The sequence below is a fragment of the Halichoerus grypus genome, chromosome 4 (assembly GCF_964656455.1).
Source record: "Halichoerus grypus chromosome 4, mHalGry1.hap1.1, whole genome shotgun sequence".
Taxonomy (NCBI): domain Eukaryota; kingdom Metazoa; phylum Chordata; class Mammalia; order Carnivora; family Phocidae; genus Halichoerus; species Halichoerus grypus.
The window spans coordinates 151,288,445-151,313,503 of record NC_135715.1 but is presented as its reverse complement, the minus strand read 5'-3'; the positions used below and the strand labels follow the sequence as shown (position 1 = coordinate 151,313,503).

Below are 25,059 nucleotides of genomic sequence, written 5' to 3'. Positions count from 1 at the left end.
TGGGAGAAGACTAGAGAGTCTGGAGAAGTCTTGTGGTCCTTTTGAGGAAGGACCTTGAGGGAGGAGCAGAGAAGGGAGGGAAAGTGGGATTGTAGGAGAGCGAGACTACAGAAATAATGACTTCCTGGGTCTGTTTTGCAAGTAAGTGAAGCAGGGAGAGGTAGAATTGAATAGATTGGGGACAGAATATGGAAGGCTTTGAATATCTTACCCAGGAAATAACAGTGGCACATTCATCCCCTATGATTGCCGAGCAAATAGCTTATAGGATTTTCCATGAAAACTCTCAACACTGTAATTTTCAATATATCCTTACTATGTACCGGATTTAAAGACATATGGCTTTTGAATTGTTGCTTTGTCTATGCATTTGATCCTTTCCATTAGCATGAGTAACCAAAATGTATCATTTTCCCTAATGACACTTAAAATCATGAATTTGAGCTTGAGATTTCAAAGATTTTCATCATGCATCAATCTCCAAGGCCCCCGAGCTTTAAATTCCTAATTAAGTTACCTCTGACCAGGACAAGAGGTGAAGATGCCACATAGTGATTTAGGGCCCCATGATAGGTTTTCTGATCCCATATCACTAGCAGAATTGTATTTTTATTTTATTTTATTCATTTCCATTTTATTGAGATGTAATTGACATACAGCATATAACATATAAACTTCTATAGTTTAAGCTGTACAGCATAATGACTTGGCTTACATAACTGCAAAATGATTACTACAAAAAGTTAACATCCTCAGAACTCCATTTTTAAAGAGGTGGCATTTTCTTCAGTGTGCATTTTAAATACTTTACATGAAATTCTTAATTGTTTCCTTTGCGTGAATTTTGCAGCAAGACTTAGGAACCAAGAACAAAAGCCAGAGACCAGGTTCTCTTTTAGAATTTCATGATTTTCAAGAGTTGTTCATTCTTCATCCCCACATCTCTATATAACCCAGAAGATAGTAACACTAAAGGGTAGAGGGGTGATGGGCATCCTACTTTTCCTTGAGGCACCCCCATAGATGATATGATAAGTCTAAGATGCTTTTTGGGACAAAAAGAGAGATGGGTAGAGATTGCTTAGCCAAGAGTTCCGAGTAGAAGAGGCCCCCAAATGGGCATCACCTTGCATGTTGTTTGAACCGATGACTGGGACATTGACCATTAGTCCCTGATTTGAGTGTTCCTGCTTTTCTCTTCCACCTGTTGGTTGGGTCCCTGTCCTTCTTCTCTGTGCCCTGATCTCCACTGTCTTGATAGATGATCATTTACTTAGTATTCAAGATTTTCCCTAAAACCCCTCCCTACCATAGCATCTCCTGTTTCAAAGGAAGGGGTGATATGGAACTCCCTTTAGTCATCAGCATCTTCCCGTGAATCAGATCCTGATCTATGATCCTTCCTACCCTATTTCACGTGACCTCCTCACCCCTCACTGCTAACAACTACACACATCACATTCTGAACCCTAAAACCAATCCAGTGCTTCATACAGAATTTATAAGGAACCTCCGTCACATTCTACCCACACTTTTGTTTGGGCTATCATCTATGATTATATTTCTCTAATGCCCATCAGTTGCTTATCACCATTCTCCATATTCCATCTACTATATTTAGCTGGACTTCTTCCTTTTACATGTAGCCATGTCCACACTTCTCCCTTCCCTACACTTCACTACACCAGCTCCCTAGTACCTAGGGCTGTACTGGGTGGAGATGAAGAGTTCAGTACATGCTGAGTGAATGAATGAGGTTTGGGATGAGTGCATGATTGGGATGAGTGAGTGAGTGATTGAATTAATATTTCTGAAACTGGACTGAACCCACAGAGAGGGTATATCAGAGGTTCCAACTTGAAGGAGTTGGGGAAAGCAAAAGAATAAAGGAGGAGCTGACACCAGAAGAAGAAATTAAAGGAATTGTTACTCTGATCTTTAATCACTTGTTTGTTTGAAGTTAGATCTTTTCTAGTTATGAACATTTTTGCTGTTACTTTCATAGTGTATTTAAAGATTGCAAATGCACTTGAATTGGAATTTTTCACATTCCATCAGAGGCCTGGTCTTTCTCAGTATTTTTAACCATAAAACAGTGATCATCAAGACATTTAGTTTTTCTAAGCTTACAATTTTTGTTATGGTATGAGAATAAAATGGGGCCATATGAATAAACTTGCAAAGAATTTTTCTTGTATTTATACATTTAACCCAAATGTGGGCTTTAGCCAAAATATATAGCTATTTTTCTGACCTAGCCAATGTATTATCTAATGCACGTCAGCTGAAAATACTTTCCAAATGTTTGTCAATACGATATTAAGTGGCTGGTGTCAACATCAGTAACATGACAAACTAAAGAAGAGTTGGACATTTTTATTTTTAATTATTTTTATTTTAATTCCAGTATAGTTAGTATATAGTGTTATATTAGTTTCAGGTGTGCAGTATAGTGATTCAACAATGAATTGGATATTTTTAAAATACAGTAACATGTAACTAGAGATAACCTGAATTTGATTTATATATATGACATAAATATATTTAAATATTTAAATATAAAAAGGCTCTTGGCACTTTTCATTTTTGCCTCTGATTCTTTATTTATGTGTCTTTCCAGACTACTAACAAAATTGCCAGAACTAAACTATCAGGTAAAGGTGAAAGCATCAATTGACAAGTAAGTTTCTAATTTCATTTTGAAACATGAAAATGTGAGACTTTTTAAAAAGAATTTTCCTCATTTTATAGAATAATTTCAAACTTTTAAATGTATTTCTCTAACATTACATATCAACGTACTTCAAATATTTGACTTTGAAGTTCAAACATTTAATAGAACTCCCAATGAAGACTTACTTTAAAAAATTTTACTATTAAGTCTTGAAATGAAAATTTATGACTATATTATACTATCCTCTAAAGTATCAAAGAAAGTTTTTACTAGATCTATAAAATAGCTCATTTTAAGGAATCTTCTTGGTTTTACAGGAACGTTTCAACTCTAAGGTAAGAAATTTATTTTAGAATTTTTTTGCTGTTCTCATAAATATATTTTATCTGAGACCATGTAAATAGCTAAGATATTCCCTCTAGCAATCGAAGATTTGTCCTTTGTGGAACTCATGTCAAAGCCATGTCCATTGAAGAATCTTCTAACGGGAGTCTCTCGGTAGAATTTCGACATTTGGTGAGTTCAATTACACAAACTTCTCCCCCTCCCCTAATCAGATACATATTCACAAATAGGCCTTATAAGTCAATGTATTTTGGGTTTGGGGGGTTTCTTGTATGAGATTAAGGGCCATATTGAGAAATAAAACATGCCGTCATTGAAGAATTAAAAATGTCAGAAAGAACACGGAACCTTAACTCAGAAGTCTGAGTTCTCAACAATGGTGATATGGTACCTAAATATAGACAGCAATTGGTCAGTATATTTTGATAATGATGACAGAGATAATTGGTCTTATAATGGATAGGCATTCCTGATTTTATTTTTTAAATCTCCCCGAGAAATGATATCCAGCAACATGTCTGGCCAAAGGTGCTTTCATTTTAGGAGTGGCTTGAGGAAGTAGGATGTTCCTGGGTATGGCAGTTGCATACAGTTTGCTTTGGCATGTCTAGAAAGCTTCTGACCCAGCCTCACCCTGTTGCTTCTTGTTTTTACCACTTCCTCTTAACCTAGAGTTCTCTTCCTGCTTTCTTTCTAATTCTTTGTATAGTTCTTAGATTCCCAAAGACTCTACCACTTTCTTGCCAGACGCAGGTTACTTATGGTTTATTAACACTTAGGAAGTACCTCACCTGAGTGTTGGGGCACCACCGAATCAACCTCAAACAGTCTTTTTAAAAGATAAAATTTAGGGGCGCCTGGGTGGCTCAGTTGGTTAAGCGACTGCCTTCGGCTCAGGTCATGATCCTGGAGTCCCTGGATCGAGTCCCGCATCCGGCTCCCTGCTCGGCAGGGAGCCTGCTTCTCCCTCTGACCCTCCCCCCCTCATGTGCTCTCTCTCTCTCATTCTCTCTGTCTCAAATAAATAAATGAAAAAAAAAATCTTTAAAAAAAAAAATAAAAGATAAAATTTAGGTTAATAGATATCTGCCCATACAAATTTATGCTGGTTTTTGGTTTTGATTTTGTTTTTGTTTGATCTTTAGTATTGAAGAGTAAATTTCTTTTTAACTGAATCCCTCCAGTGTGAGACTGATAAATAAATAAAGTGTAATGATGAGTCATATATTATACATCCTTATAACTAGCGCTCTTTTTGCTTACGTTCAATTTCTATCCTTAAGAAATTTTCAGTAATGGACAATGTTTGCTAATAAGTAAAGCTGTAAGAGAGGGCTTAACTTAAGAGATGTCTGTCTCTCAAAAAAGTCATGTGAAAAAGAACAAGGAACATACCAAAAAGTGGTTAGGTCTTTCTTCCAGCAGGTATAATATATAAATTAACAAAACCTTACTTTTTTACAGTCCACTTCTAGTTGCAAAGCATTTTTAAATATATTATCTTTTGCATAATAACTTTAATTGCTTTTTAATACAAAATTAAATGTAGAAAATCAGAGAGGCAAAAATTTAAAAATGAAAAATCACCTGTATCTCACTACCTTGTAACACTTTTAACTACTTTGATTTTCCTTCTTTTACACATAGATGTATATGTACTTTTTAAGTGGGATCAGATTGTACACACTATATAAATTGTTGTCTGCCTTTTTTTAAATTAAGTAATCTAGATCCTGACCATTTTTGTGTCCATCTCTACTGCCATTTAGTAGCTTCCTGTGCCATAGGGCACACTATCCCATCGTCTGTTTTCCCAGGCTTCTGTGTTGGACTTGGTTTCACAGGGATTGAGAATCATCACAGCTCAGCTCAGATCCTACTTTCCAGGTACAAAGGAGTGCTGAGTAGATTTTAAGACATCCCAGCATGATTTCCTCTTTCCAAAATGTCGGCTAAAAAACATAGTCTTAATAGTATGCCAACTTGTTCACTTACCTCAGTGAAAGTTTCTAAAGTGGCATCCCATGAGATGAAACAGAGAGCTTCTTTCTGTCGAATCCAGGCAAGTACCTTAGGTTTCCACGAATTAGAAGACATCTGGGTTACTGTTCTAAAAGGCAAAATTGTGGCCAAGAAAATCACTACAATAGGTATGACCAACTTGATATTTAATTGATAATGCTTCTCCATCTAAACGCTGTTATTCTTTTTTTGCAAAGCAACCAAAGGAAATGAAGTCCAGTGCTGGAGGCAAAGGAAATGAGGTACAAAATGTTTTCTATAAGATAATTTTTTAGGGAAATAACCTTATAATCTCTTGTTTTTACAAAGCTTTTAAACTGCCCTTTATAGTTTTATAGAAAGTCAAATTTGTGTTTCTCTGGTTACAAATTAAAGCTTGATAATTGCAGACAGTGTAAGAAATTTTGTCTTAAAAAGGAAAAAACAGAAATTGCATATAATAACAGCCTCTTTTTTTAAAGATCTTCTTTATTTATTCATGAGAGACAGAGAGATAGAGAGAGGCAGGCAGAGGGAGAGGGAGAAGCAGGCTCCCCCTCACACACACCCAGCACGGAGCTCAATGCGGGGCTCGATCCCAGGACCCCGGAATCACAACCAGAGCTGAAGGCAGATGCTCAACCGACTGAGCCACCCAGATGCCATAATAACACCCTCATAAAAGAATAACTATTAACATTTTGGTTCACATCATTCTAGACCTTTATCTATGTATATATTACTTTAAAATATATATATACACATTGTTTTATAACCTGCTTTCTTCCCCACATAACAATGTAAGGTGGACAGCTTTCCATAACCTTAATACTCTTGGAGAACACTGAAAGTGGTTGCGCTGTATTGCATTTTACAGGTGTGCCATAATGTCTTTAGTCAGTCCTCCGCTATTACAAGACACCTGAAAATCACTCATTTTCTGCAGAGAAGAGGCAAGTCTCAAACTTCATGACATATGATGTGAAAATCACACGGGAAAAACAGTCCTATTAATTTATGGTATCAATTACCTTGCCCTGACATGTAAGGTTTGCATTCCACTGGATGAACTGATTAACAGCACACACTGATGTGATCCAAGTGTTTGCATTTGAGTCAGTAAATGATAGAGCAGTCAAATCCTGGATTGCAAGTGGCCTTGGGGATCACCTGTTTAGCTGGCCTAGATGCTAGGGCGTATGCCTATGCCTTACATATTTGGAATTAGAAAACCTGGGTTTGAGTCCATTCTGACAGTGACTGAAAATGTGATCCTTCGCAGATGGAGAAATACTGCATATTTTTCCTCTAACAGATCAGGGTAGTAACGCCCAACGCTCTCCACTTGGAGATGTTATATGTGCAAGATCACCTACATAATGCTGTTGTAAAGCAGTGAGACTTATTTCTGGCGTGGCTGGTATGGGTTCAGTCTCCTAGCTTTAGAGTCACAGCTTCTAAGAGAAATTGCTTTGAATTATTTGGAAGGAAAAAGCACCTTATAAATCCAGCATTCAACTGCAATCAGGCTAGCCCTCCCCATAAAACCACAGAGATTGACCACAGCAGGTTTAATGCTCCACATTTTCCCTTCCAAGAATTCTTCATTCCCTTAATTGTGTCTTAAAGAGCATTTGCCCACCATCACAGCCCCAGGGAAGATGAGCTAAACCTTCCTCCCAGGGTAGGACCTTGGCGTAGGGCAGAGCGGCAAACGGAAGCAGAGCGGCAAACGGAAGCAGAGCTTTTGAGTTTAACGAGATTCTGGTAAACCAGATAAGTAGGAGTTATTGTTCCCACCTCAGAGAAATCCATAAAGATTTTCCAAACTTCCTAATTGAAACATTAGCACATTATAAATAAAAAGTCATTTCATGCATCTCACTGGAATTTTGGCCAGAGTTGCAAACATTTCATGCAGCGTCACATCCCTGAGCAGTATTTGCTAAGTCTGGATAGACTAAATACAATGCTTCTGAACGTTTCTTAAGTAAAACAGATCAACGGGAATAAATCTAAATAGCTCAACTCTCCAATACATTGTCATCTTTATAAATGTAAAATCAAAGTCTTGGGTTTCCCTAGAGAAGAAATCTACGTAAAATCATCTTCTACTATATAATAACCAAGCACTGTCTTATTAACACTGTCTACGTGTATTACTTTGAATGTATTTCCTCTTATTTCCTGATTAATAACAAAATGGTGCAGTCATGTCAGAATGATTTTATTCTTCCTTTTTTTCCCCAAGTTTGCTAGCTCAGTTTTATTTTAAGCTATTCCTTGAGCTCCCCCTGTTGATAGAATTGTAATATGACACCTAGGTACATTTAAAACACACCAGACCGAAAAGTTGGTTCACGTGCTACAGGAACTACTGAAAAGTCACAAAACATATGAAGTGGGCTCAGAAAGATGAGCAAAGGAATCAGGGGTTTGGCCAGGCAGTAGGAGCGATCAAACAAAATCAGGAAAAAGCTTGGGGAAGATCTAGCAATAAAGCGGAGTTCATAAAGTCATAGGGTCAGAGATGGTAGTAACCAAAGTGTCAGGAAAACAGGAGGCTAGGAGGGATGCCTGGGTGGCTTAGTCGTTAAACATCTGCCTTCCGCTCAGGTCATGATCCCAGGGTCCTGGGATCGAGTCCCGCATCGGGCTCCTTGCTCAACAGGAAGCCTGCTTCTCCCTCTGCCTGCCCTCCCCCTACTTGTGCTCACTCTCTCTCTCTCTCTCTGACAAATAAATAAATAAAATCTTTAAAAAAAAAAAACAAAACCAGAAGGCTAGGATATGATACCTCATTCTCAGATTTCAAATAGTAGTTGTTGCTTATCTGTGAGCATCCACGGCGGGAGTTCACAGCCTGATAAGAATGTATTTAACAAATCCTCCTGTGGCATTTACTGGGCCCTGAGAGCTTCAATGACCTTGATTTATATAATTCTTGTGACAATGCTATGAAGTAGTTACTATTAGTGTACTTATTTTAGGTAGGGAAACTGAGGCACAGAGTGGTCAGGCCAAGATTCAAACCATGGTAGTCTGGCTCCCCTGTCCATGCTCTTGGCCACTACGCCATGCTGTGTCTGGGATCATAAAACCTGCACTGGGAGAAGCGGCGCTGACCTCCTCCTGCCCGTCACCTCAGCGCACTCCCTCCATTTGTTGGGATTCCTAGAAGGGAGGTCTTTGCGACCGTGCGAGTAGCATCTCATCCTTTCCCCTGTACTCCGGCTGCTGTTCTTACTGTTCTCATTTTGCCCGCCCACTCAGAGATCCCATAGCTATCTCGCACCAGAAGCCTTATAAAGTTTAGAAGAAATTTAAAATAATGCTTTCTCAGGAAATTTTGTTGACCTCTCCCTTACTCCTCCACGCATCAGTTGGGGATTGGAAATAGCACCATGCTGGGGGCTGCCTCTTACAGGCAGCTGACCTTGTGCAAGCCACTTACCCTCACTAACTTCCAATTTCCTTATCTGTGAAATGGGGATCAGGTTGACCTGCACTCACAGGGTTGTTAATAGGACCAAATGAGATGGTATGTGGTGCGGTTCTTCCTGATCTGCCCTCCAGAGCTGCCCCTTTATAAAGAGTACCTATTTACATGGGTGGAGAAATATCTGTAAAGATGGTACCTGACTTAGGACAAACCGCTGCTCCTTCTCCTTCTCTACCCACCTGCCAAAGTGCTGGGCTGGGGCTGGTCCCTCTCAAGGGCCCCTGAGCACATCCTTCTCTGGCTCCAGGTCCCTGAGACCTCAAAACACCATACATGTATGCCCTTTTTATAGGATCACATGTCCTGGGTTCCTACTATCACCCCACCTGCCCCCCCATCTGATACACACACACACACACACACACACACACACATTGGGCCCCTCCTGTCTGCTTTTGTGGTTGTCAGAACTTACTAAATGATTGAGAACAAACCAAGATAGCATGAATGATAGTTCCCTAGGGGCGCCATTCTAAACCTCCCTAGCACCCCATGGCTGTTTGACTCACATTATCCACAAAGAGGTGGTCGGTCAAGATGTGCAGAGGTTCCTGGCTGTAGGACTGGATGAAGGGAGGAAGTTGCATTAGACCCATACTGTCCCAGAACAACCAAAGAGGTGCCTTGGGAGCCATCTCTGGATTTGGGAGGGGGGGCGTTGGTGAGAGGTGGAGCTCTGGGTCCCCCACCCCTGTTTCAGTCAAGATGGCTCTATTTTATATATTTTACAGATTGGAACCCAGATGGTGAATTTCTTTTCAAGAATTTGTTTCAAGGTTAAAAAACATTTGAAAACCATTGGATTTAGACAGTTTCTAAAGCTTTTTTGACTAAGGTTCTGTAATCTGCAAAAGTGCAACGTAGAGCATGGTCTTTACTTTTTTGTAAAAAAAAAAGGGATTTAATTCTAATGATTTGCTTTGCAATTTTGCAAACCCCCCCCCCCGCCCCCCCTCGGGAAATCAGTCAACACGCTGTCACAAAACCAAGATTAGCCACTGCTGCCTGCTTCTCCCGCCTTCGATCTTTCCTTGCAGAAGCCACCGCGAAGCCACAGTCCCTTCCCCTAGCAAACGGCCAGACTGGGGAGGCATCCGGTGGCCCCCGTAAAACAGACATTCCCAGGAAGCAGGCTTTCCCAGATGTCCTTCTCTGGCAAAAAGCTGGCTAGAGAGTCATTGTGGAAATGTGGTCACTGTTTGAACGGGCAAGCTAGTATCGCAGCCGCTCGAGTTTGCTCTTGGTCAGTGGGCTTTAACTGATAAATGACAGTTCTCGCCACAGACCGAGGTGTTGAGTAATTTTGTTTATGTGGTGGAAAGTCATGAAGCACAAAGAAGCTGTTAGTAAAGCCTGGGCGATTTGAGTTTCATTGAACAAAATAGCCAAACAGATGTTCTTTCAAGGGTCACTGTTCTCAAACACAGATACACTACTCACGGGCCAACTAGCCCAGGCATTTTTACAGAAAGTTTATTTCCTTCTGAACAATTCAAGTAGTAGCAACACTTTCCAAAAGAGACGTCAATACAAGAATAACACTAAAAATGTCGACTTTTTATGGGACACCCTCCATGCAGTCCCCGCCATAAACTGGGCTGAGAATAGTTGTTATTCTCCATTTATTTCCTATGATTCTGTGATTAAGGTCTATGTCTCATGTGATTGTACCGTTATTTTCCCCTTTATCATTGTTTCCCAGCATCTAAGCCAGATCCCAGCATCTAACCTAGCACATGATAGGTATTCAACAAATATTCATTAAGTGAATGGATTATTGTTAATTATTTTCTATTCCACATAGTCCTCCCCGTGCTACATTATCATAGATTACGGCTTGTTAAGAGATGAGCAAGGAGGGGCGCCTGGGTGGCTCAGTAGCTTAAGCAACCGGCTCTTGACTTCAGCTCAGGTCATGATCTCGGGGTCCTGGGATCCAGCCCTGCTCAGGGCTCCGTGTTCAGTGGCAAGTCTGCTTGTTCCTCTCCCTCTGCTCCTCCCCCACGCTTGCGCACTCTCTCTCTCTCTTTCTCAAATAAATAAATAAAATCTTTTTTAAAAAAAAGAGGTGAGAAAGGAATTTAGATGAAAATTAGCCTTATCCCAGTCATATCTCCTCAACAGAGGTTTCTTTTGAAGTCAAAAGCCATAACTATTTGTTAACATATTCTAGATTTCTAGGGTGTATTATTAGGCATTGAGCAGAGGAAAGAAAAAGAATATGGTGACATCTATACCTACCTTTCATAAGGTTGTGTATCTTTTTTCCAGGAGCCTGGTCAAGTAGTTCTGCCAGTTTTCCAGTTTCTTAGCAGATTATCCAATGTGTGCTTTTCTTTACAAGTACGACGAAGTCAATCCGTCTACATTATTCAGTGCCATATAATAAAAATATCATAAATATGAATATTTTAAATCCATAATCATTTCAGATGATGGCTTTTAAACACAGCCATTAATGGTGCATCTTATCTATGATGTTTTGCCCCGTCGACAAAGAATGGATCCTGGGAATGGGAAATTAAATAGTGTCCCTGGCTGGGACTACACTGATAAAGTAATAAAGACCGTGACCGATGGCCATGTGAGCTTTGAAAGTTAATAATGCTTCCTTTTGTCAGAGCTGCTTTTCTCCAGGCATGTGTATTATATGTCAGCTTCCTTGCTGGATCTCATTCTAAATGTGCCTCACAACTGCATCAGGGGTTTTAAGTAATCATTAGATATTAGTTTGAGGGGCGCCTGGGTGGTTCAGTTGGTTAAGTGTCCAACTTCGACTTAGGTCATGATCTTAGGGTCCTGGGATTGAGCCCCACGTTGGGCTCCGCACTCAGTGGGGAGTCTGCTTGAAGATTCTCTCCCTCTGCCCCTTCCCTGCTCTCTCTCTCAAATAAATAAATAAATAAATAATCTTAAAAATAAAAAAGAAATTAGTTTGAATCACTGAGGAAACTTCTCACCATCCACATACTAGTATTTCTTGATTTTTAAAAAAGTTTATACATTTAACTCCTGAATTTTTTTTTTTTAAAGATTTTATTTATTTGACACAGAGAGAGGGAGAGCACAAGCAGGGGGAGCAGCAGAAGGAGAGGGAGAAGCAGGCTTCCTGCCGAGCAGGGAGCCCGATGCGGGGCTCGATCCCAGGACCCTGGGATCATGACCTGAGCCGAAGGCAGACACTTAATGACGGAGCCACCCAGGCACCCCCTGAATTCTTTTTATAAGAGATTAAACTGTGGCTCTTTTATACCAGTTCTCTATACATATAAATTTCTCCCATCTTCACAGTATCATTACAGAACATATTTTGGTTTAGTCAGTATATTCAGTGTTAACATTAGTATGAATATATGAAAATTATTAACAGCTGAACCATATATCATAGTATAATTGTATTTCCATTCTTGTATTACTTCCAATTTACCCTGGATTTATAAGTTGCCTTAATTTCATTTTATTCGATCAGTTTATTTTATGTACTTATCACTAATGTAGCCCAAAACTTTTCTTCAAAACTTGAAAATTTCTTCTTTCTTTTTAATAAGATTTTTTTAAGAGATTTATTTATTCATTTATTTGAGAGAGAGAGAGAGAGAGAGTGCACGGCAAAGACAGGAACAGAGGGAGAGGGACAAGCAGACGCTGCTGAGCATGGAGCCTGATGTGGGGCTTGAACTCACAACTCCAAGATCATGACCTGAGCAGAAACTAAGAGTCAGGCGCTTAACTGACTGTGCCACCCAGGCGCCCTGAAACTTGAAAACATCTTGCAATATGGTCAAACAGGTCAATCTGAGTTTTTTGTTTTTTTTTTCTTTTTTCTTGGCAACATCCCCCTAGGAACTCTCCATCTCTTTCTCTAATTTGGACTGATTGCCCTCTGATTCTGTTGCACAATTTTTTTTTTTGGTTCTTAAAAAAACTTCCTTTCACTTTTTAAACAAATTCATTATGACACTGACTTGTTTCTGTTATATCTATACACATATGCATTGCTTTTATTAATAGTTTGTAAGCCAGAAGGACTAATTTTTTTTAAATTAAAAATAAAGAATTATTTGTCTGCATTAAACTGATGAAAATATGCTGGAATTTTTAAAAAGTGAAAAATTACATTGTTAGGGAGACTTAAAATCATTCTGTTTGTGGAAATAAGATTTCTCACTCTGTATATACGCTAAATAACTTTTTTTAAATAATAAGAGGGAAAGTTCCATAATAGGGAATGTTTGGGGCATTTACTTTAAGACTTTATTAATTTTTATAGAAGCAGGCCTAATAGGTAGTAGGAGTGCATTCGTAAGATAACAATTGATTTCTTTCTTCCTAGGGCTGTCACATGGTAACTGAAGAGCTTCATTCTATAACCTTTGAAACACAGATCTGCCTCTATGGCCTGACCATAGATTTGGAGGTAGGCGTCAATCAACTATTTACTAATAATATACTCAGTCATTGGCTGGCATTTATAGATGAAAGCTGAGTCTTTTCTAGGTTTTAGTACATTCCCTATTTTTTATTTTTGTTTAGAGTTTTGTTTAGAAGATTTAGTTTAGAAAACCATTATGTCAGATAGTTACTAATTAGTCAACATTCTATTATTAGAATGTATACTATTCTGGTTAAATATAAATGATAAGATCTCATGGGCAAAAAAAAAAAAGATCTCATGGGCATTATCAATTGGATATCTATTGAATAATTGCTTGCCCAGATTGCATGTTTGTTGGTTCATTTTCTGAGATCTTCTGAGTCACGAATAGTTAGTGGAAAGCCTAAAGAGAAATAAGTATCCTTAAACCATGTCACATAACGATATATTTTCAAAAATTTAACTTGTACATAAAATCCCTCAGAAGGAAAGCTTTTCTAATGTAATGAGTAAAGACAAATGATAGGAACATTAACGATACATTGTTTTGATTCTCTTATAACAGTCACTATTGTACTCAAAGAAGGAATAGAGCAATCTTGAGGATTAAATTGAACATGAGTGACTATGAGCTCCTTGAAGGCAGGGCATCATGACTTTGTCACTCCATTACCAGTGACTCAGTGCCTGGCCCATAATAGATGCTCAACATAGGTTAAATAAATGAATGAATGGGTGCATGAAGGAACAAACACAGTTTTACACACCCCGAATATGATCTTATTTGTGGGATGTATTGTTTTAGAGTTCTGCTTTTCCTTTTTTATCTTAATAAGTGTAAATATGTAAAAATTTTCCATAAATGCCTTCCTCGTCTCTTTTTCCTATACCTCTGTTTCCATGAGCTATTAAGCTGGGTATTTCACTGTCTGTAGAAATCTAACCACTGTTATTGAGAAGGGACTAATGTAAATTGATTGGTTTTGCACACTAGTCTGTGAAAGCCTGTTTAATCCATGAGGTTGAGAATGACAGTACGAATATTGCTAAGCTGAGTTCCACAGCAGACCAGGCAGCTCTGTTTCTCATAAAGCTTTGTACTCCAACATTGCTTACCTCTCCATCTTCTGCAGTGAAAATGCCCATGTCTAGTACTGACATTAATTAGATGTCAGATCATAAATTGAATATATTGATCCATTTCAAGATAAATTTAAAATTAAATTCTTTATAGTAACTTAGTAAGAGAACAGTGGCAAAATCAATGCAAGCTCTAATTTGTTGCATTTTGGGCTATATATGATGTAAGTATCAATATTTGTATAATGTCAAGGGAAGATACTGGAGAAGCTAACTGACCAAGCACTCTGAAAGGGTTCCTGTTTTTATGGCTTCTTTCATCCCTATACCTTGATTCATAGATGCTCAGAAAGTTCCCTTTCCTTCACAAGTCATTTTAGTAACCAGGGCAGTGTCAACACCAGGATTAAAGGAGTAGAGCTGGCTTGAGATAGCCCTGTAGGGGACAGGATCAAGTATCAAATCAGTGCAAGGTGCAACTACCTGTAATAACTGTGCTTTTTTTTCTCTTTTAAACCAGACCAGCTCATTACCTGTGGTGATGATTTCCAATGTCAGTCAGTTACCTAATGCTTGGGCATCCATCATTTGGTACAATGTGTCAACCAATGATTCCCAGGTAGGGTCTCTATTCCTATTTCTCCTCCTTTAATTCTATTTGATTTGTTTTATTGTCAAAACACCCATCTGCATCAAAAGATATATGTATGAATTTTGACTATATATTCGTATATCTATATATATGAAATTTGGCATGTCTTTGTGGGTTGTTTTCTTCCAGAACTCCAATATATTTAGTTGCATGAATCCTCTCTCATGTTATATTTAAAATGATATGTTTTGATGTACTTGGACGCTGGGAGAGTTCTGGCTAGCAAAACTGACGGACAGGTATTTGTTACTTCTGAGGGTCTGATCAGCTCCCAACTATGTGGATCACAGAGAGTTCTAGGCCCATCCTGTGGCTCTGTTAATTGGGCTGTGGGGAAACTTCTTGGTCTAGAATTTAACGTCTAACTGCTGTGTTTACCTCCGCAACTACTTCTGGTCACACCTCCACACAGACTTTTCTACAAAGGTAGAAAATTCGTTTCCAAATAAGTGACCTAGAATATCAACCAATCTTGCCTAACTGCCCTCTGACTCTACAAATTTTCCAGTTGATTATAGATTTAATCCATTCTAGGCTCAAGTTGGGTTTTAATGCCATCTGCTGGTTATTTGAAACATTGATCAAAAATTGGCCTCAAGTTACAAAGCTAGCAGAAAACAGATGCTCTTCTTAAAAGACAACCACGGAAGGGAGTGGCAAAAAAGATGAGTCAGCCCTTCGCCTTGTTCCCTCTTACAAAATCTCATTGTGTTGTCCTGGAAACCACCGAGGTCTAGAAAAAATAGGTCAAATATAAATAACATTTCTTCTTAATTCAAAGCAAATATTCACTCTTAAGATTTTTTTTTTTTTTTTTTACCTTAGGTTCTAGCAATAAGAACAGACATGATGAGTTAGCTCCAAGTGTTCTTTCCCTTTTTAAAAAATGTGCCCAATAAGGAAACAATATGGTAAATGACTCAGCCTGATGCCTTCTCATCCTCCGGTGCCCTGGCCTCTGAAACAGATTAACTCTAGAGAGGAGGCTGCAGAGGGTGCGTGGTGTGTCGCTTCCTCTCAGGCTGCACTGAGAGCAGGACCCACTAGAGAACTTATCTGGTCTTTAAAGCCAAGAAGTGCCTACACCCCTGGAATTACATGTCATGCCCCATTAGGAGCTACAAATATTCAGAGCTTTTCGTTCAACTTCAGGATGGAGGAAGAAAGATGGGTCACTTCTCTGTCCTCTGAGTACAGCACTGTTGCACTTAGCTTTCTTCAGCATCCTTCTTCTATAAGAAAGCCACCAAAGTTGTCCCACTAACCATCCCAGACTCTGCTCTGCTCCTGGATGAGGAATGTGGGAGTGCAGATCATACATAGCTTACAATGCAGATGCACAGCCTACTTACAGAGTCCAGCATAACAACGAACTCTGGTTTCTCTTCTTCACTCTCTTCTGCTTCAAAACCCAAGCCCCCAGACCTCGATTAGGTTCTATGCCTTTTGGTCATTTATCCAGACACAGTTCTCTGGTTCAGGGGAAACTGCCTCTCTAGAAATTCTTTCTCTCCATTCCCCCCCCCCCCCATCTCCCACTCCTTGTTGGATGCTGTATCCTCTTTTATTCCCACCTTCTGAAGTTTCTTGGATTGGTTCCTTTTCTTGCTGCCCAGCGTAGTTCATGCTTCTCCCTGTACTGCACTACATTACTCAGTTATTTCCCTCTTTAGGACATCTTTCTTGGCTTTCACACCTTCTGCTTTCCAGTAATCCGAGATGAAGTCTTCTTTTTCACTATTGTTGACGCAGTTTCTGGTACAAGCAATCTTGTTTGCAGTTAGTCATACAGAAGATTCTCTTGTCCAGATCAAAAGAAAAAGACTACTATACTGTTCATAAAACAGGACTCAGGGTAATTATGAATTCACATTATAGGGTCACCTACTTTAGCCTGAGACTTATCTGTTTTTGTGCTTTGGGATTCTTTGTTTGGTCAAGGTATAACTTATACCAAGCCATGATAAACTAATTAAATAACTTGATATAGATTTGCTTAAGATTAATATTATTTCAGAAAAGAATATTTGCCCAATGATTTGTTGGACAGTATTAAGTACTTGTATGAGTTGATTGATAGCCCATAGTCCAGGGAAAGTTAAGAGGTGCCCAATGATTCTTTCAAGGATAAGATGGAGCCGTATATTCTATTGGACTCAAGGATTAAGGAACTCTTTAGGAAAAGACAAAATCAGTGTCAATTAAAATGCACAACAGAGATGAGACAATATTCTGTATTAACTTAGATTGGCCTAAAGAGTTTGGAATTTTATATACTGAATTATAGTGTGTTCAATGTGATTAATGAATATCATCATCATTACAACTCTATTTCAGAACTTAGTTTTCTTTAATAATCCTCCATCTGCCACTTTGAGTCAACTCCTGGAAGTGATGAGCTGGCAGTTTTCATCCTATGTCGGCCGTGGCCTTAACTCAGATCAACTCAATATGTTAGCAGAGAAGCTTACAGGTGAGAGGGGGTAGATGTGGAAGACTTGCCTCTGTTTGGGGTACTCAAGCGTTTTAAAGAACCAGGTAATATTACTACTATTAATAATAATAATGATAGTCACAATTTATTGAGTGCCCACTGTATTGCCAGGCACAGAGCTAAATGTTCTGTTATCTTTCTTAGGAAAGGATAACTCCTTACTCTATCCACTTTATAGATGAGGATACTTAAGTTCAGAGGTTAAGTGACTTGCCATGGCTGCGTGGCTAGTACACAGCAGAGCCAAGACACCGGCCTCGCCTGTCCAGTTCCAAAGCCCCTTCTTTCCATTCCGCTCTTTGGTCTCCAGGGTGTTTTATGCCATTCCCACTGAGTGTAATGCAAAGCCTTAATGGTGCTTTGACTTTCATATTAATATCACAATGGTCATTAACCAACTCGACAGTAGCTGATTCCAGGACCAGGGAATTTAATAGAAATTAAAAGCCACCCAGGCAATACTTGATTGTCCATATCAAGAAAATTTCAGTTTTGACTAATATTTTTAAAGTTTGCAAAACAGACTCATTGGTACTTCCCGTAGTGACTATAGTGTAAGATTTTTCTAAAAGAATTTCAAAAGATATCTATATTTTGACAAGTCTAGGGTGAACATGCTTAGCACCAAAAAAGAGTTAAGATGGAGTTTGTGTACAGTTCTAATTAAAGTAGGGCCACAGATGCATCTGAGCATCAGTAGTGAAATCATGTGTGATTTGGCAAGTGATGCTGGGTTGCCACTTGGACCTACTATCTGATCAATAGGTATTTAAATAAATCAGATCTTTGGGGAATATTAAAACATTTAGTTAATGTAAATATGGTTTTTGAACTTATTTAGTTTATAAACTGCAATGGTAGGCATATTTGTTGAGTGAATAAAGTTTTTAAATGTGTAGTATAGATAGCAGCCATATCCTTTCAGATCTTTATCAGATTATCCTTATGAGTATAATTTCCTCAAAAATTTAGATAGAAACTCTTGTACCCTTTCATCACCCTGGGTCAAAGTAGTCAGTGCCTCCTTATTGCCTAATAGATCTCGAGTTCATTCTTTTCATAGTAATAATTAGGACTCCTCGTAATCTGGCCATATCTAACTTAAATTTATTTTATGTTTATTTACCAACATTAGACAGCTCTTGCTGTCTCCTATATAAGCCGGGTTCATGTCCACTATGCTTCATCTTACATTATTCTTACTAGAGTTTAGTTTCCTCCTCCTTCTCCTCTGATAATTTATATCCTATCTATCCATGGGGGCCTGGCCCTAGACACTCACCCTCTTTCTAAAGTTATCTTAGTTCCATTGAAAAGAACTTTTTCTTAGAAAATAGATTTCATGATATCTTACATTTTTATTGTTTCTAGCATTAAGTACACTACAAACCTATAACAGGTGCTTAAGGAATTTTTGAAAGGGGCTGGGTAAAATCTAAATTGAGCACCAAATTGAAAAGTCTAATTGTTTCATAAAAATCTCATTCTTTTCTTTTATTTTAGTCCAGTCTAGCTACAGTGATGGTCATCTCACCTGGGCCAAGTTCTGCAAGGTACAAATAGGGGAGCAAGAATATCATTTAGATAATTTTTTTAAGTAGTGCTTCTTTTTAAGCCTCCATATCATAATCTGGGATTTTGAGGATTTCCTGGATGCAGTTATTTTTTTTTAAACTCTAAACTATTGTCTTGTTTAAAGGAAATATTTTGGGGCGCCCTGGTGGCTCAGTCAGTTGGGCAGCCAACTCTTGGTTTCTGCTCAGGTCATGATCTCAGGGTCCTGGGATAGAGCCCTGCATCACATGTATCAGGCTCCCTGCTCAGTGGAGAGAGTCTGCTTCAGGATTTTCTCTCTCCCTTTGCCCCTCCCCCTTGCTTGCTTTCTCTCTCTCTAAAATAAATAATTTTTTAAAAAAAGTTTAAAGGAAGTATTTCATTGAAAAATGGAACTTGAATTATTGTATCAACATTAACTATTAAAATAATCATTGTCCTGACATGTTTGTTTATTACAATAGGAACACTTACCTGGTAAATCATTTACCTTTTGGACTTGGCTTGAAGCAATATTGGATCTAATTAAGAAACACATTCTTCCTCTTTGGATAGATGGGTGAGTTACAGGCTATATTTTCCATATGAGTTCATTAGGTTCTTATTTTTAAGCTGTTGGTTTTTTTCCTTTCAAGCGTGTTTAGTGATAGAGGGGTGGGGAATAGTTCAGTTTCTTACATTCTTCATAGAGTACTGATATTTACTTTAATCTTAGAGGAGTATTTCATTGACTTTTTATTATACTCAGAACAAATTTAGGTCTGTTCTTTGTGAATGAAATAAATACAAATGTAATAAATTACAGTGTTTGATCAGGTAAAACTATGCATTGTTCTATTTTTAGGTATGTCATGGGCTTTGTTAGCAAAGAGAAGGAGCGCCTCTTGCTAAAGGATAAAATGCCTGGAACCTTTTTGTTAAGATTCAGTGAAAGCCACCTTGGAGGAATAACTTTCACCTGGGTAGACCATTCTGAAAATGGTACATGATTTATACTTGTGAAAGTAGTACTGAGTTTGGTTATTGGTCTTTCAGTTTTCAGAAGTGTGTAGCATGGTGTTCTGTTTTTCATGTGTCCAGGGGTTTGAATATAGTTGTTACAGTTGTCCCAGAAGAGAGGCTCATGACTTTCTCACAGCCTGTGTGGGTGTCCTCAGTCACAAGGCACTCTGTGCCGTCCACACTGCAGAAAAGGGCTGGCATTGCTTGATAGCCAGTGACGTGAAGATGACGTGGGCAGGAAGAATGGCCCCCAAGAATGCCTGCAGGAACCTGAATGTACCTCCCTCCACCCACCCTTTCTGTTTTTCCAGGAGAAGTGAGATTCCACTCTGTAGAACCCTACAATAAAGGTCGGTTGTCTGCTCTGCCGTTCGCCGACATCCTTCGAGACTACAAGGTTATTATGGCTGAAAACATTCCCGAAAACCCTCTGAAGTACCTTTATCCTGACATTCCCAAAGACAAAGCCTTCGGTAAACACTACAGCTCCCAGCCCTGCGAAGGTTAGGTCCTTTCTGTTTGCTTGTTTTCCTCAGCTTTTGGCAAATAACCTCATATTGGAGTAAACGAAGTTCCTCTTTTTATGTTTACTTTGATTGTCATAAGACGTAGGGGGTATGTGAAGGTCAAAGCCTTAGAAAGCAAGTAGTGCGTCAACAGTTCCTGAAGAGGAACAGCTGGGCTGTCCAACTCCAGCAGAGTAGTTAGTAATCGGTGGCTGTGACCAGACTTCACACGGCTATGCGCCTTCTCCCAGCCGCCTGGAGAGCTTTGGCTTTCTCCTTCCTAAAACAGAAGTGGTGCTGACTTCACGTCTATGACTGGGAGAGAGGAAAAGAAAGAGGAGGTAATGATTAGAAAGCTGTTAAGGGTTAGGGAAGTCTGTTTTCTGCAAAAGAAGCCTGAGGTTTATAAGCTTTATATTTTTTACCTTACTGTAGTCTCACAACTCAGCTTGGGTAGTTTACTTGCCAGGGAGGGGCTAAGGGGTCAGTGCTTCATTCCCCACCTGCTGGCCTTCCAATAACTAGTCTTGACATGCCTGCCTTTCCTGGTTGTATCCTAAGGGGCTAAAATCACACCTGGCCAAAAGAAGCATTTGGTAAATATTTGTTAAATACACGAAAGAATATAAATAAAATTAGCTCTATAATTGTAATCTAAGTTAACAATTCTGTGTCTCTGATGAAAGTGTATACAATCCATTAAAATGTTCATCTATAGCAACTAAATCTATGAGCACCATCTTTTGGAATAGCCTACAATTGTCACCCACAGACGCTGACTTGCTGCTACCCTGCTGAGTTACTAGAAATCCCGCAATACACAAATCAATCAAATATAATCAAACTTGAACATAACTTTGAAGACAGGTAATATAGTTGCCTCCCACTTTTTCTCATGCATTTTGGAGACAATAATATGTAAAGTCAGATTAGGCCTGCCAAGAGATCTGTTTTTCTCTTCTTGCACATTTTATGTTCACCTAAAATACTGTTTCATCTATTCAACTAAAAATCTTTCTGAGTCACTAAACAATCATAATACCGCTCTTTTTTTTTTTTTAAGATTTTTATTTATTTGAGAGATAGAGACAGAATGAGAGACAGAGAGAGCATGAGAGGGGGGAGGGTCAGAGGGAGAAGCAGGCTCCCCACCGAGCAGGGAGCCCGATGCAGGACTCGATCCCGGGACTCCAGGATCATGACCCGAGCCGAAGGCAGACGCCCAACCAACTGAGCCACCCAGGCGCCCAATACCGCTCTTCTTTTTAACATTACTTATATTTGTCTAGACTTTAAAAAAATTTATCAATAATATTGATAACATTTTTTCCTGCCTTTCTTTTCCAGTTTCAAGACCAACAGAAAGGGGGGACAAAGGTTATGTTCCATCTGTTTTTATACCCATTTCAACAATGTAAGTAACCTTAGCCACATGTAAAATATCTCTTACTGAATTTATCTTTTTTTTAAAAAAAGCATTTCTACTCGGATAGAGCCGAGTACATATACCTGACAATAAAGCATTTTAATGCTCAATGTCCCATTTGCTTTAATACATAAAGCTAGTCTTCAGGAAGCACCATAGTCTACCATGACTGGAATTATAAAGTTGCCTTTTTATATGCCGTATATTCCAGAGTACGCTGAATGCTCTGATTTCAAACAATGAATTAGGCATCTCAGTGAAACAAATAGAGGAAGCCCTAGAAATGAGTTCCTGACACAGTGTCACCAGAAGCTATTATTTTTAATCCTTTTCAACATGCACCTTGTTATCTCTTTAAGCCGAAGTGATTCAACGGAGCCACATTCTCCATCAGATCTTCTTCCCATGTCTCCAAGCGTATATGCGGTGCTGAGAGAAAACCTGAGTCCCACAACAATTGAAACTGCAGTATGTTCCCTTTCTTTTCCATTGCTGGTCAAGGGCACTCCTAATGAAGCAAATGTGGCACCTGTTAATCAAAGGGGCTGAAGTTCTGCCTGAGAAGTGAGAAAACACTTTTGTTGGACCAAATCCATGAGCATCACACTGGGTGTGTCTGTATGTTCCTGTGGGTCACTGATAGGGGCACTGAAAACAGACACCTTCACTCATTTGAACTGCTTTAAGTTCTTTCCATCAAAAGCCATCAAAGGGCAAAGTATTCCTCTTCCTCACTCATGTACACTTTGTCCCTACTTCTGCCATTGGCCGCACCACTCTCCACCACTCTCCCACCTTAGTAGACAACATATATTAGTCACTATTTATAAACCTAGTTCAATATTTATTTTAGTTCAAGAACCACAAATTCCAATTTTTCTTAATTTTTACTTGCATTATTAGTCCTGTCCCAGGAGCTTCTTCAAGTAGTACATGAATTATAGTCAGTAGCAGCATAATAATACTCCTCTGAGAACTTAATCACAATCTTAAATGCAATAATGTGATTTAGGATGCATCCTATCTATTATTATTCCTCAATACCATCAAGTTAATCCAGTTTACATTCAGATGAACAGATGAGAATAATAGAATCTTAGAGGGACCCTGAGCCCCAAGAAATTTGATGTTGGGTGTTGGGGAGGAAAATTTTTACTTTACCCTTAAAGGTTCCTTTGGCTATCAAAGAATTAAATTGACATGAGATGGATTAATAAAAGAAAATCAAATAATTACTAATAAAGTACTAACAGGGGGGCCATAAGAATATGAGGCCCACAGACAAGCACTTGAGGCTTATATGCTATTCTGAGCTAAGGAGAAGGGGCTGGGACCTGGGACTTCAAAGGGATTGAAGACAATTCACAGGAAGATGAAAAGAGTAAATATTTCAAAAGCAAATGTTTGCTGGGGCATACAGAAACAATGGGGCACAGAGAAGAATTTTAACAAAAATTTTGTTAAGTTCCTCCCTGTCTACCACACCTAATTCATATTATACTGTAGTTATCTATGGTGATAACTCCCTTCCTGTAGCCAGTTTCTCTAACTAAATTCTTTTAGACAGTTAAGGGGAAGGTCAAAGTTTCTTCCTGAGCTTTTTGTTTCTTAAAACTACTCAGCCTAAAATAATCCACATGCTAAAAAGACACATTTTAGGGTGGCAAATTTTGCTCCTCTACGCGGGTTATAAACCAAGTGAGTTTTAGTCCTCTCAAAGATTTCCAGGGATGGGAAAACCCATAGTCTTGATCCAATGTTAGTTGTCTTAAATCATTTAGTTATAAGAGAACTTTTGCTACATTTTGCACTCATTTCCTCATTACATTTTTGTGGGATGAATTTTGTGAATGCTTACTAGTTAATTGGTAGAAAGATTGTGAAGTATTTAGTAGACAAAAGGGTGTTTACCTTAAAAATGATGACTTATTTGCAAAAACCAATAGTTTCCTCAAAAGTCATTTTCATTTTCCAATTTTAGATGAAGTCTCCATATTCTGCTGAATGACAAGATAAATTCTTGGCACTCAAAAGAAGGAAGCAAATGAAAAAGCTTAAAGACTGATCTTTGCCAACAATCCTATCTTATTTCTTCAGCTTTGTATATACCAGTTTCCAGGAAATGGTTGAAGTCTGAAGCTCTCCTCTCACTCGCCTGATACCACCAATTGGGAATGTCCTGACTGAAATGCTAAAAACCAAAGCTTCAGATAAACTTGCAAGATAAGACACTTTAAGAAACCAGTGTTAATATAACATTAACAAAAGACTCTTTTGTCTTTGTTTCATTTTTTATTTTGTTTCTCACATGTTACTTATGATTTTGGCTCTAGAAGGATTAAGTGTTAAGATTTCAGAATAGGTTACGAATGACATAGTCACACCTACATCACTCAAAGCCCAGCAAGAAGACCTTAGAGAAAAGCCAAATAAGCTTATGTCCTGAGTTCTAGAAGGTAAAAGCCATCACCCTAGATACCAGATAGATCCCTCTGGAGGACCCCTCTCTAACTTCTTCCACCCCTCTTCTGTCCCTGAGGCAAGCCATACAGAGAGAAGTTAATGTTTAATGGAAAAGATTTCAAAGAGAAAAAGGTTTTAATATAACCTTCTTTCTCAGAGACATTCCATCTTACCAATCGCATCCTTTATACCCATTCACATGTGCCCAACTGGATCCTATATTGTTCTTCTAACTCTGTACCTATACCAAGGCCAGTTCACTTACTCCTTTGCAAGCTCCTGATAGTACTCTTTTTTTCAGATTTTATTTATTTGAGAGAGAGAGCAAGACGGAGAGGGAGAAGCAGACCCCCCACTGAGCCCAGAGCCCGACGTGGGGCTCAATGTCAGGACCCTGAGATCATGACCTGAGCCGAAGGCAAGCACTTCACCGACTGAGTCACCCAGGCACCCCTTCCCGTGTCTGTTGGATGGAGGACCACCAGGCTAACTTGAGGGGCAGTCTCCCAATCTCTCTTCCACATGCCCAATTTTCTGCAATTCAAATATATCAATTGGCAACAAAAGTAGAAGAAATAATCGTAAACCTGGTTTAAAGTTATATCTTGATTGATATTTTGAATTATAAAATTATTATTATTGTTTTATCTTTAAAGAGGTAATCTACTATCAGGAAATAAACAATTGGATTTAGAAGCCAAAGAAGGTTGCAGAAGCTTTTCACTCCCTGGAATGTATTAAAAGTATGATGCACTCTTACTCAGCAAAATGTTTAAAAACATCTCAATATGGAGCCTGGTAGCAGAATGCCGAGGTTTCATATGTGATCTCAACCATCATCGTTATTTGAGGGCAGACGATACAAGGACATATGTAGTTTGCTCTCTCTAACAGACACAGAGGCCATATAGTAAGAAGAAGAGTTCAGTAAGTGGCTATTTGCACTTAGATTCAGAAAATCAAAACCAAGTTCTTGATCACAGTA

At 38.8% G+C, this 25,059-nt stretch overlaps 1 protein-coding gene and 1 long non-coding RNA gene across 2 annotated transcripts in view; one reads left to right on the top strand and one right to left on the bottom strand.

The window, feature by feature from the left end:
• Positions 1-24,629, top strand: part of STAT4 (signal transducer and activator of transcription 4) — an 89,057-nt gene extending 64,428 nt beyond the window's left edge. Inside the window, exons 11-24 of the mRNA XM_078071120.1 lie at positions 2,621-2,680; positions 2,992-3,009; positions 3,097-3,190; positions 5,239-5,283; positions 12,856-12,939; positions 14,498-14,596; positions 16,967-17,102; positions 18,627-18,676; positions 19,142-19,236; positions 19,522-19,658; positions 19,991-20,182; positions 21,533-21,599; positions 21,971-22,079; positions 23,593-24,629. Of these exons, the coding sequence (XP_077927246.1) occupies positions 2,621-2,680; positions 2,992-3,009; positions 3,097-3,190; positions 5,239-5,283; positions 12,856-12,939; positions 14,498-14,596; positions 16,967-17,102; positions 18,627-18,676; positions 19,142-19,236; positions 19,522-19,658; positions 19,991-20,182; positions 21,533-21,599; positions 21,971-22,079; positions 23,593-23,619 (1,213 nt within the window). The 3' untranslated portion in view covers positions 23,620-24,629. The remainder of the gene's footprint in view (positions 1-2,620; positions 2,681-2,991; positions 3,010-3,096; positions 3,191-5,238; positions 5,284-12,855; positions 12,940-14,497; positions 14,597-16,966; positions 17,103-18,626; positions 18,677-19,141; positions 19,237-19,521; positions 19,659-19,990; positions 20,183-21,532; positions 21,600-21,970; positions 22,080-23,592) is intronic.
• LOC118518612 (uncharacterized) overlaps positions 1-25,059 on the bottom strand; it is a 74,283-nt gene that overhangs the window by 44,290 nt on the left and 4,934 nt on the right. Inside the window, exons 2-4 of the long non-coding RNA XR_013447300.1 lie at positions 19,152-20,500; positions 10,764-10,885; positions 5,015-5,129 (exon numbers count right to left, since the gene is read on the bottom strand). This is a non-coding gene — a long non-coding RNA (uncharacterized LOC118518612). The remainder of the gene's footprint in view (positions 1-5,014; positions 5,130-10,763; positions 10,886-19,151; positions 20,501-25,059) is intronic.